This window comes from Corvus kubaryi, unplaced genomic scaffold, assembly GCF_017639235.1.
Source record: "Corvus kubaryi isolate FWS band 111438036 unplaced genomic scaffold, C.kubaryi_AGA036_p1.0 split1-37296, whole genome shotgun sequence".
Lineage (NCBI taxonomy): Eukaryota > Metazoa > Chordata > Aves > Passeriformes > Corvidae > Corvus > Corvus kubaryi.
This window is the reverse complement of record NW_024582075.1, coordinates 7,165,186-7,178,705: the sequence shown is the minus strand read 5'-3', so window position 1 is coordinate 7,178,705 and position 13,520 is coordinate 7,165,186. Positions and strand designations below refer to the sequence as shown.

The 13,520-nt window shown below is 40.3% G+C and overlaps 1 protein-coding gene across 9 annotated transcripts in view; it reads right to left on the bottom strand.

Annotated features, from left to right (window-relative positions):
• MCTP1 (multiple C2 and transmembrane domain containing 1) overlaps window positions 1-13,520 on the bottom strand; it is a 235,914-nt gene that overhangs the window by 64,995 nt on the left and 157,399 nt on the right. Inside the window, exons 16-17 of one of the 9 annotated variants that reach the window (XM_042012780.1) lie at window positions 12,374-12,474; window positions 9,712-10,793 (exon numbers count right to left, since the gene is read on the bottom strand). The exons of 5 other annotated variants lie outside the window; for them this stretch is intronic. In XM_042012780.1, the coding sequence (XP_041868714.1) occupies window positions 10,754-10,793; window positions 12,374-12,474 (141 nt within the window). In that variant the 3' untranslated portion in view covers window positions 9,712-10,753. Of the gene's footprint in view, window positions 1-9,711; window positions 10,794-12,373; window positions 12,475-13,329; window positions 13,451-13,520 lie in introns of those variants that run through there. 3 more of the 9 variants (XR_006013554.1, XR_006013553.1, XM_042012782.1) reach the window with 3 other exon arrangements.

The following is a 13,520-nucleotide window of genomic DNA, read 5'->3' as shown; positions in this document are numbered from 1 at the left end:
AATCCCAAAACCAAACCAGAAAAGCTAAAGAATAAGTATAAAAGAACAGTTCTGGGAGTTGCCTGTGTCTGTAAAGCATCTAGTGGACTGTATCTGGCATTATACCTTCCAAGAAAATAATGACTCTCTGTGTAAAAAAAGGATGCTTATCACTACCGAAACAAGCTAACTATTTTAAAGAGATGAGTGGGAGTCTCAAAGGTTACAGTTTAATACAACTGCCATTTCCTATATAAAAGAATGTAAGGAAGGGCTTTTTTCTTCTCTCACATGAGATCAAAGTTTTCAGAGTCACAGGCATGAACTGGCCATTTACAACATCACATCAGTTTATACTCTTAGTCAGACACACATGCATTAAATGATCATTCAGAGAGACACATGACACTATCCCTAGTGTACAACACTTCAAAAAATAATTTAAGTTAGGGTATTGAATATCCTATTCTTTTGCAAACTACAGTATATTTTAAAAAGAAATCTCATCCAAAATGATTAACACTTCCTACTGTTCAGAAAAAAAGCCTGCCCTTTCAGACTAGCAGCTGTGGATCATTAGCTTTCCAGTGATGAGATGTGTTTGATGAGTATTTTTCTTTCTAATTAAGAGACGACATTCTCTATTTGACTATCTTCTGACAGAAGTGAAGAGAAGGATTTCTGCCTATGTGGAAAGGCCATATTCTACAGAACAATTATTTCAGATTTCTTTTTATCTACCTCCACCCAGCCTCTTTTCATTTTTAACAAAATCCTGTTTGCACCCACAGACTTCACAGTATTAACCCCTGTGTTTCTCAACTCTTCTCCTTTTTTCCTTTTGCTTCTGTTTTGACTGCTAGCAGAGAAGAGCATGTTGAAAAAAAAGGATCAACCCACACAGGGGCCACTGACCTCATCCTCAGGTATAGGAGAGACCAGCGGACATTATGAAGGAGGGCTGCAAAAACTGCTGTTTGAAAGCTTTATGACAAAACTAAAAATGGTTCATTCCACAGAAATGCCTGAGTTCAGCAGACCAGATATTTGCTCTGGTAGCACTGAGAGCAAGAGCTGTAATGTGCTGGGAGTAAGGCAATACACAGACATCCCCGCTGCCGTTGTCTCACGTGGGGCACAACGTTCATGCTGCAGTCTCCTTCTTAAATTGTGGCTTTCCCTGATCATTTTCACGGAATATCTTTATAGCCTCATTTACATATTGTCTATATCCTTGCCTTATATTTATTACCAATCTCTTGATTACCCTGGAAACACAAAAGTTGGCTGCGCAGCATTTTGGCACAATCACAAATAGACAATGTCTACAGCTCCAAATACTGTGCTCCAATCACAGGATCTTCCACTTACCATTTAAGCTCAAAGGGACAATTTTATTACCTGAGGCTTTGTCTCTTGATGTGTTCTCACAAGACTAGACAGAATGAGAGAGAACACATATATCTGCTTGATACAGACTGTGTACCAAGTACTGCAGGTTTTAAGGCTCCTGCATGGTGTTTTATACTCCGAAACACTTGCAACTACTTCGTACTGTACTTTGGAGAGATAATAGCTTCTTCCATTATGAAAGGAGTCAGTTAGCAATCACAGCGCCTATGATCTTGTACAATACTTTTATAAAAAATTAGAAAGGAAGCATTTCTTTTAGCTGCATCAGATCTCAAATACACTAACTATAATGTAAACACTTACAGGAATCCACTCCAAATGCACTTCCTTCGTTCAGATAAGTCTGGAAGAAGTACGCCTTTTAAACATACTCTAAAGCATACTCCAGCAGTTTTTCTTATCAGTCTTGCAATTTGAATTCCAATTATCTGAGTACTGGGAGAAGGTGCGGTATGAAAGATTTGAGTCTGAAACACATTATCTGTTACTCTCTTTTTCTGTACACATAACACTAACTTGAAAATAGTAAAAGCATGGAATGTGCAAAAAAATCCCAACAAAACCAAACCAGAAAAAAACCCATATAATTCCCACTTGCTTTATTTTGACAGATTTTCAATTCAACCTTGGATTAGTGTTGGTTCTCTTTTTTAAATGCCTGAGGTCTTGGGAGTCTGAGAAATGCAGAATAATTAGTATTTCTGATTGTCTAAGAAATTTTCCTTTATCTCAGAAACAAACATGAAATTGTTTGAATTTTCTCTCTTTGCTGGAATTGGAAGAACTGAGTTCACTGCAATTCAGATTTTTATTAGCATTCTTTCTATTTATTTCATGTAGAAAGAGAAAAAAGAGATATATCCATGACAAATAAAAAAAGAACTTAACAGAATGGATGAAGTATTATTAATGCCAGTCCCAATGGGGCTTTTGATGTATTTTGATGTGTTGAAAGACATGTATTAGCACTTGTTAGAGCACTTGGGTCCCATATGTAGAAGAACACACCAAAAGAAAATTTAATTAAATGATGGCATTAGACGAGGAGAAGAAAATAAGAAAAGGCTAATGTTAAGCTCATTGCATATTAATGATGAATTGTGAAATACAGTAAAATGTGATACGTTCTGAAACGGAATAATTCTGAATAATTTTATTCTTTAACTTCAGTATGTGAAATAAAAAATGCAACATAAGGACTTAACTAGGTAGGACATTTTTGGTCACGTGTTTTCCATGTTGTTAATCTGTACAACAAACCCAAGGTTCTATTTCATCTCATTCTTTTTATCTATGTGCAGTGTACCCACGTGTTACTAAAGCAACAATTCTGTCAACTAGAGGTGACTCACTTGATCTGCATCAAACCACCCAGTTTGTGAAACACATCTACAGCCAGAACAACCTTTACAATGATACCACTATCCAATCACACCATGACGTACGTTGCATCTCTACAAGATTGCCAGCACCAACAAAATGTTCTATTTAAAATCCTGAACATTTTTATTTAATTATTTGCTTTTTTCCTTACAACTTGTAACAAATGTTTCAAAATAATTTTCCAGAAGTACCATGATCTCTACTTTGAGAATGTCAACCACTTCACGAATGTAAACCTTCAAGAATGCAAACCTCAGAGCATGACTGCAGGGCCACTTCAAACAGCACATGGATTACAGATATAAAATTTGTACTGCTGTAACCAGTTGCTATTGTAACCAATAACAAAAGTTAGGTGGAAATAAAAATTACACCCCCCAAAAATATTTAAAAATGTGGAATCTCTTGGGTCATTCTTTTCCCCTTCACTTAAGAGTTTCTGAGCTGCATTATTACAGCTGTGTAGTTAGTATCCAGGATAAAATTAAAGGGCAAAATATTCTCAGGCCATTTCAAGATGGATTTGTTCTGTCAGACTGCTGAAATGCTGACAAACTACGAGAAATTGATAGTACTTTTCCTATGAGCAATGACACCTGGCATCAAGTTAAAAATTACTAACTAGGGTACATTAGATCAAAGACATGTCTGTGAACTGGGCTACTAGGGTCATGGAACCTTCATTCCATCTTAATACCACATTTTCTGAACAATACCCAACTGCTCACTGAATGGCCCATGTCTGTGTGAAAGTGACATTACCTAGAAAACTGCTCTACACATTATTTTCCAAGTAAAAAAAGTGCTTTAATGTCCCCAGATTGATTTTCACAGAATCACAGAATGGTTACGTCTGGAAGGGACCACAGTGGGTCATCTGGTCCAACCTCCTTGCTCAAACAGGGTCATCCCAGAGCACATTGCACCGAATTGTGTCCAGATGGATCCTGAGTATCTCCAGTGAGAGAGAGAGAATCACTTCAGAAGAAAAATCTAACGTGTTGACTCTGTGAGAAGTGTAAAATCACAGCATGGATCATGCTAGATAACTACAGGTTTTATACACAATGGATTGGTGAGACTAAGAGCTCTGTACTGTTTGTAATTGTGTTGTGGTAAAAAAGATCACATACAAGCAGGGATCTACATATTCACATCTATCATCCTTCATTTTGTAGGCATTTTATCACTTTACCTGGGCATCAATTTTCTATCATCTATGTCTTGCAGTTCAATTTGAAAAGTGTAATTTCTTCAGACAATCCAGGAATAAAATGTTATCATTGCCCCCTTCCTTTCTCACAGCCTGACGAGGAACTGATGGACTTTGAACCCGCCTCCTGTTCCTCCCAAATGCCTGGAGATTGTAAAATTAAATTGTGCATCAAAAGTTATTAAACTGGGTATAGAGAAAAAACATTTGGTACTGTCTTCATCTTAATTAGAATGGCTTCACTGTACATCTTCCATAGTCCAAACAACACACATACCAGACACTGGTATGGAAGTTGTGACAAATACTGCTCTCTGTACATCACATACTGCATCAGATTAAATTTTTCTTAATCTGCTCCCTCCCTTATCTTCTATCCATTTTTGCAAATGAAGGAAAATCATTTAAAATTTTAAGAAAACACTATAAAAAGTTTAATAGGGTAGAAATAGTCACCACTACCTAAATACTGGAAAATACAAGACTTTCAGACTTATTTTTTCCAAAGCCAAGTAGAAAATACTTTTTTTTCAATGAAAAGTAAGTAACTTATTTTAAAAATACTGAATATGAACTACATATACCTCACAAATGTTTAAACTGTGCCCATATTCATCGGTATGACAGAAAACTGAAATAAGCCTTCCTCACTATTCATCATTAATAACCACCACCAAAATGAAAAGACCATTAGGATATTAGGAAGTGAAACCTTTGATAAAGTCCTTTGGTTGTAGGAAAACTGACACTTTACCAACTGTCTGAGTGAAAGGTACAGCAGTAAAATTTAAACTGTATGAATTAAGACTAAAACCATGTGGCTAAAGGCATACAGACAGACTGTGATTCCCAGTGATAAAATGCAAAAATACTGATTTTTGGTTTGATAACCATGTCTGGAACAAACAGAAACTTTGGCTGCTCTATGGACAGGCACTTCCATAACTTCTGAAGTCTCATTTCACACACTGGAACTGTAATGCCCTTATTAGATTAAGAAACTCTATTTTAAATTTTTATTTAGGACTAAACACAACAATTCTCTTTCCACCTCTGTTTGGAGATAGCTGCATCAACACACTGGACTCTCTGATGTCCTGGAGATGTCAACTGCTCATGCAGAGAAATTCCTTGCTGAGTCTGTCCCTTCACTTGGAGCTGAAATTAAGGTTGAATCAAGCAATCTTTCTGCTGCTTCTGCTTTCTCATCTGTTCTTAAAAAAAATCTGTTATGTTTTGGGGTTTCAGTTTTTCCAAGAGACAGAGGCACCAAGGAATAGCATGGTGGAATAATCACCAAGGGACAGGGCCACCGCTTGTCAGAAGGATAAGAACACCCATTTAGAGCATTAATATATGAAGCCATTCATATTTCCCCAATGTTTTCTTTTAAATCTTTTTTACATGTTAGGAATGGTTTTAGAAGGTGCCACTTGCCATCAGCTGTCACTTGATATCAACCAACTAGGTCTAATTATTAAATTATTTCAACTTTTCAAGACCATCAGTCAACCTCAGTGAGCTCCCCAGGCTGATTTTCGTACTCATAATTTATGACCTGCTTCATTATGTTGTTCTATGATGTCTGGAGTATTGGTTGAGTATAACTGCAAAACAGCAAATAAATAAAAAGCCTAGGATTTGTGCCTCTGTCACTGACCAGGTCTTAAGTACATAACTGGCAATTTGTTCTCAAACAGTGTAGGAAAATGTTTTTCTACCTATTAATGTACTTTTTTGTAAATAAATTTTAATTAATAAATTCATTTAAATGATTAATTTCAACTAGCTTGTCATTCTTTGTAACTTGATCTCCCAGTCTATCTTGTAATTTAACAAAAATTTTGCTTCATTGATCTCAAGACATTCCCTCCAAAACTTCAGTTCTGAGAGTTTGCAGACCTATGTGTAGCATCTATAACTGTGTGTGCCTGTTCCCATTCACAACTCTAATATTAATCCAGGACTGATGTTACTAAGTCCTTCTAGTCTATTTACTCTTTACCTATGAACATCCTGTAGTTTTCCACCCTTCCACCCTCAATGATCTGTTTGAAGTGATTTTGATGCCTGAGATATCTATGTGTTAGCATGCAGGCTATGTGCTTTTCTTCAGTATTTACCAAGTCTTTAAATTTCCCTGTGCAGAGTATGATTGTAGCTTGCAGAAATGAGAACTTAGCAGAAAATACCAGTTTAGATCAGAGAGTGAGGGAGCTCCAGGTGTTTGAACAACCTGAATTCCGGAGTTGTAAGACTGTCCCCAGGCTGATTGTCAGTGACACAAGTGAGTATTTTTTGTTCTCTAGTAGGATAGCTATAATTATATTCTGCAATGCTTTCTTTAAACAAAATGCAAAATAAAACTCCCCAAGTTCATTTTTAGCTGGCAGTTTTTTACAGTAAACTAGAGCAGATCCTGAGAAAGCTAAAGTATATTCACATACTTCTATGTAAAAGTTACCAAATTGTACTATAAAGAAAACAATGACTTCTGTTATCAGCATAAATAGCGCAAACTCCAAATATTTCAATGAGATAAATAGAATGCAGAAGTTAGGATACAGCTCATGAATATGTACATATCCTGTATATTTTTGTCTCTTTATATTATAAATTACTGCACAAAGGAGTGTCTATTAACAATCACTTCACAATTTGTTAGAATCGGTTATGAATTATTAAATAAATGTAATTTAGAACATAACTAGGATAGTTACTAGTGTATCACCACTCAGTCTTTGCTTGAGTTCACTTCTCTGTGCCTTTGCTAAACTTCTCTGGTCTGCAAAGGTCCACTCAGGTGCATTTGAGAAATCACATTAGATTCATACAGCCTTTCCTGCAAGAGCAACATCCTGAACTGTTGGGAGTTGTACAAGAAATGGAGTCAGATACCTGGTTAACAAATACACCAGTCACACCTCACGATGTCTGAAGCACTTTCAGTCTCCTGAAAAGTTTCTCTCTACAGCAAGGTAACTGACCTGTTTAATGAGGGCAAGCACGAAAGTGATATCTTGGGAAAACCAGAAGTGCTTCATGAAAAAAACAGGAAAGGAATATCAGAGGTAGACTTACCAAACAAAACAGAATTCTTTTTGTTAAAAACTACAGAAAATGCCCTTACTTTTTGGTTAAAGTTAAGTAACCATTCATATAAGGCACTGGAAAAAGACAAGAGAGGTGAAGGCTGAAAGAGAAGTAAAGGTGAACTTCAGAATTTCACATTTTTGAATCACATACTTTCAAGCAACAGCAAGGTCTATGGGCAGCAGTAAGCTGGATAGGGCACCACCTACCCAAAATGCAGAAAGAGTATACCATGTAATTAAACAGCCTGCAATCATTTTTGATGTTCTTTAATCTGATTTTAAGGTTCACTCTTGTCAGATATATTGAGAAATAAAATTTTTAATCTATGCCATGTAATTTTTCAAATCAAACCCAACAACAAAAAGGATTTTCTTTCTTATGATCCTAGGTGGAAAACTGTCTTTTGCTGCTCTCATTGAGGTAGTGTTTCTGCAGGGAAAATATATTTTCATGCTATTGAAAACACCAGTTGTTTTTCTGTAATAAATTTAATTATATCCACATTTTCACAAACTACACTAAATCATATTTAGCACAGAGATCTGTGTCCTGGCAACTCTCCTGCTTTTTTATAGTTTTTTTTTCTGGTCAGCAAATTCTAGAACCCAAGCTGTATTCCTCTCTCCATATTTGCAGGAAATAGTGTTGTAGACTCCAAATATATGGTGTTTCATAGAATCTACCTCACCTTTCAGTAGTATATTGTTTCAGCAAAATTACATTTCATTTATTTAGATGACTGCCACTCCAATATGTTTAGCCATACGTTAACACAGAAATGTTCCACAGCTCTAAAAAGCATTTATTTAGCCTGGACCATCATCAATAACATTTACTAACCGGGGAAGAACAGTGCATTTCATAGATGCTTACTTCAATGCACATCCTTAAAATGCGAATAGGGAAATGCAGAGTATTTTACTGCTACCTACAGAACAGTGTATCATCATTAATAGCCAGTGCTACATTCTCAACTTTTTTTTTTTATTGTACAAAATAACATAGCAATGAGATCACCAGTGTTAAAACAAGTACAGATTTTGTGTGAGTGTTTAAACTTGCTACATATGCCAGGAAGAGGAGAGTTCTCCTTTAAAGGACCAAATTCTGGAAACAGATATTTCATAAATTTAAATGAGCAGAACGCAAGACCTGGAATTATACACATATGGCTTCTATATTTTAACACCCTATTCAAGTCTCAAAATCTTTCAGTCAAACCAAAACAGCCAAATATTGTATTACAGAAAGTCTCACTATTAAGTTGTCTGACACTTATAAAAGATTTTTTTTCAATTTTATACAAGTTATAATGCATTCATGAATCATAAAAGGTCTTTGAAATGTAACAGGCAACTGTACTTAGGGCAAAGAAGTACAATTTCTTGCCCAAACCCCTAATCACTAACACTTAGTTGATATATGCACATGTGAAAAACCTCTCTACTCACTGCTGTGTTGCTAGCAAGCCCAAATAAAAATGACATTTAAAATTCAAGATGAAGGCTTGATCTTAATGATTCTCGTAGTCACAGTGGATGAACTATGTATAGCATAATTACTAACCTTGTATTTTTTATTAAAGAGAGAGCAGACTTGAGGTTTTAACAGACTGTCTTTTCAATGTCACTCCTCTTTCCCCAGGTCCCCAGTACCTCCCTTCCACCTAAGCTTTGGCTGACACCAAGGAGAGGAAGGCAGGAGTAATTCCACCTGGGTTTTTAATAAATCTGAAAAGTCCTGTGGAACTGACCTTTCACACTGAAGCAGACTGATGATTTATGAGCAGACCTGGACTCTTCAGAGCTGCAGCTCATGTCTACCACTCGAGGTAACTCTCAAAATGGCACTGCTTGGCCAATGTCTTCACAACAGCATCTGGAGAGGGGGATAAATGTTTTGCTGATGCTCAAGAAAGCTTTTTGCAAGACTCAGGAATTCAACTACCTGTTCTCTAGGACAGAGTACTGCAGCAGGTATAGACCCTTCTACCCACTCTCACCAGACCTCTGATCAGCTATGATGGATGTCCTTCCCTTATTCCTTTTAAGATAACAGTCTAACCTTTGACCAAACATCACCACGTCAGCTAAACCATAACACTTGTCAGGTCCAGCCTGTTTTGAATGCATCCAGGGATGTTGACTCCACCCCTTCACTAGGCAGCCTGTTCCAGTGCCTGACCACCGTTTCAGTGAAGAAATTCTTCCTAATGTCCAAACTGAACCTCCCCTGACACAGCTTGAGGCCATTTGCTCTCATCCTGTCATTAGCTGACTGGGAGAAGAGACCAACCCCATCTCACTACGCCCTCCTTTCAGGCAGTTGTAGAGAGTGATAGGGTCTCCCACAAGCCTCCTTTTCTCCAGGCTAAACAACCCCAGCTCCCTCAGCTGCTTCTCATATGACCCTACTCTCTAGACCCTTCACCAGCTCTGTTGCCCTTCCTGGACACACATTCCCATACCTCAATGTCGTTCTTGAAGTAGAGGGCCTAGAACTGAACACAGGACTTGAGGTGTGGCATCACCGCTGTACAGGGGGAGAATCCCTGCCCTGGTCCTGCTGGCCACACTATTTCTGATTACGACCAGGATGGCATTGGCCTTCTTGGCCACCTGGGCTCACACTGGCTCATGTTCAGCAGCTGTCAATCAGCACCCCAGGTCCTTTTCTCCTGGGCCACTTTCCAGCCACTCTTCCCGCACCCAGCCTGTAGTCCTGCATGGGGTTGGCGTGATCCAAGTGCAGGAACCAGCCTTGGTCTTATTGAACCTCACACCACCGGCCTCGGCCCATTGACCCAGCCTGTCCAGATCACTCTGCAGAGCCTGCCTACGCTCCAGCAGATCAACATTCCTGCCCAATTTAGTGTTGTCTGCAAACTTACTGAGGGTACACTCAACCCCCTCATCCATACCATCAATACAGACATTAAGCAGGACTGGACCCAGTCTGGAGCCTTGGGGAATCCCAGTAGTGACTGACCAGCAACTGCAGCACCATTCACCACCACGCTCTGGGCCAGCCATCCAGCCAGTTCTTAACCCATAGAAAAGTGCACTTGCCCAGGCCATGGGCTGCCAGCTTGTCTTAGTTTAGTACAATTATACAGAAGAGAGACTCAAAAGTGAGTTATCTCCCCTTTAGTTTTAACCACTCCCGTTTCATCAATAAGGAAAGATGAATGTGAGGTCTAAGTGAAAAAATAACAGTTTACTAAAAAAAAAACCAACAACCAAGATAACACCAATAACTACTAAATAAAATGTGCTGAGTCCCATGGTCACCCAGAAACAAAGAAAACAAGATGGTAGAGGAGACCCTCCTCCTAAGATGGCTACTGCCATAGCAGCCTGTATGAACCAAAGACAAAGACAATTTGGCAGAGAAAGCCCCCTTCTCCGGACCATGAGAACAAAGGAAAAACAACACACCAACCCAGCCTTCGTGGTTCCAGAGCTCCCTCCTACCTCATATAATAAACAATGGGGAACAGGGACAAAACAAAAACCTAACTATTCTTTGACCAAAACAAATCAACACTGCTGGGATGCTGGAAGAAACTTCCCAACTGCTGCAGCGCTGACCACCCTCAGGGGCTGGAACTTATGGAGAGATGATTGAGCTTCCTGGAATGGCGCAGCAGCTGCAGGCAGTGGCTGGCCCTCATGGAGTGGATTTGACCTCTCCTGGTGTGGCACGGCACCTGGGGAGAAAGGCATTGTGAAATTCTCCAAAGCCTTGGGAGATCAAAAGGAAACTACCCTGCCAAATGGCATGGCACAACATGGCTGTCCCGAGTGGCAGCAGCAAAAAGTTGCTGCAAAATTCACTGTGGAGAAGTTTTGGATTGCAAAATGTAGCTTCTTGGTTGCAACTCAGAGACCTGCCCTACACCACCCCCTAGCCAGAAGAGAACAGAAGGAGAGCTCCACATGCATCTGCTTCTGGTTTTTAAAGGGATGCCCCATTCCCCTTCCATGAAGCCGGTGTAAAACACACAAGTTCGGTTTCCTAGGTTGCTGAGTATTGAAGTGACAGTAAAAACAGACTATGTGGATTAACGTAGAGGAAATATGGAGTACACATTTTTGGGTCACCCAGAACACAGCTTCTCCAGCAGAACACCGTGGGTGACTGAAGTCCAAGGCAGACAACATCCACAGCCTTTCATCATCCACTAGGCAGGTAACCTCATCATAAAAGGAGATCAGCTTGATCAAGCATGATCTGCCCTTCCTAAACCCAGGCTGGCTGGGCCTGCTTCCCTGGTTGTCCCATATGTGATGTGTGACAGCACCCAGCATATCTGTTCCGTAACCTTTGCAAACACCAAGATCAGGGTGACAGCCCTCTAGCTCCCCAAACCCTCCTTTCAACTCTTCTTGTAGGTGGGCATTACATTGGCCAACCTCCAGCTGTCTGGGACCTTCCCAGTTAACCAGGACACATGATAAATGATGGAGAGTGTCTTGGAAAGCTCTCCTGCCAGACCTCTCAGCACCCTTTGGTGAATCCCATCCATCCCCACAGACTTGTGAGTGTCTAAGTACCACAGCATGTCACTTCTTCCTCCTGCATTGCAGGGGGTCTGTTCTGCTCCCTGTCCCTGCCTATCAGTCCAGGGGACTGGTTGTCCTGAGGATAACAGGTCTTGTGTTAAAGACTGATGCAGAGAAGTCATTAAGTACCTCAGCCTTTTCCTCATCCTTGGTGACAAAGTTCCCCTCCACGTTCAATACAGGATGAAGATTTTCCTTGGACCTCCCTTTGTTGTTCATGTCTTATAAAACCACTTTTTATTATTTTTCACAGCAGTGGCCAGGTTGATTTCTAGCTGAGCTTTTGCCTCTGATTTTCTCTCTACACATCCTAACCATATCCTTGTACTCTTCCTGAGTTTCCTGCCCCTTCTTTCAAAGGTCATAAACTCTTTTATCCCAAGTTCCAGCGAAAGCCTGACCAATCTTCTTCCCTGATGGCTTGTCTTTCAACACATAGGTAGTGCTCCTGTACTTTTAAGATTCCATCCTTCTTGATCCCTTTATTATCAAGGACTGTTTCCTAAGGACTCTCTGTGCCCTGAACAGGCCAAACACAGCCCTTCAGGAATCAAAGGCACGGGTTTGGTTAACCCCACTCCTTACTTCATCAGGAATCAAAATTGCTGTCATTTCATGGTTACTTTGCCCAGGATGGGCATGCTGACCACCACATCTCCCACCAGCTCCTCTCTGTTCATAGACAGCAGGTCTAGCAGGCACCATATCTGGTAGGCTCCCTTACCAGCTGCGACAAGAAGTTGTCTTCCACATACTCCAGGAGCCTCCTAGACTGCCTCCTCTCTGCCTTCTTGAGTTTCCAGCAAATATCCAGCAAGCCAAAGTCTTCCACAAGAAAAGGGATGGAGATTGTGAATTGTCAGTCATCTGCTTAGTAAATACTTCATCTGCCTCTTCATCCTGGTTGGTTGGTATGCAAGACTCCCACTAGGATATCTGCATTTTTAGCCTTCTCACTAATTCTCACTCAACCTCAACATTATCCTTCCTTCCCAAAAAAGTTCTAGCTTCCAATCAGGATCCCTATTCCTTTTCTTAGCCTGGAGAGAATAAAAATACATGGGATTTTCCAGTTAGCAGCTCCTGCACGTGGCTCTCCCCCACCTGGGACCATTTGCAGCTCTTGGTTCTTCAGGACAGAGCATCAAGGCTGCTCGGAAAAAAATCTACAGAAGAATATGGCAGCCAGATGAACACATTATACTGCTTTTGTGTGGCAAGGTTTTGGTAGTGGGGGGCTGCAAGTGTGATGATGATTCTGTGAGATGCTGCCAGAAGTTTCACTCATGTCTAGCAGAGTCAATGCTGCCTGGCTCCAGGAAGGACTCACCGCTGGCCAAGGCTGAGCCCATTAGTGATGGGGCAGCATCCCTGGGGTAATGTATTTAAGAATGAGAAGAAGAAAACTGTACAACTACAGTCAGAGAAAAGAGTGAGAATATGTATATATGCAAATACATGTAAATAAACTCTGCAGACACCCAGGTACATGAAAAAGCATGGGGAGCAGGTACTCCAGTACATTGGAGCAGAAATTCCCCTGCAGCCAACTGTGAGGCAGGCTGTCTTTGAAGACCATGGAAGTCCACAGTGGAGCAAATATCTATCATGGAAGACCCCACACTTCAATACCCAGGGAAGGGACCCATGCTGGAGCAGTCTGTGCCTGAAGGACTGTACCTCCTGGAAGGGATCCACACTGAAGCAGTTTGTGAAGAACTGCAGTCCAACACCCTGTAGTGTGTTGACCCTGGCTGGATGTCAGGCACCCACTGAAGCTGATCTATCACTCCCTCTGCAGCTGGACAGGGGAGACAAAATAAGGGTTCACGGGTTGAGACAAGGTCTGGGAGAGATTACTCACCAAGTAT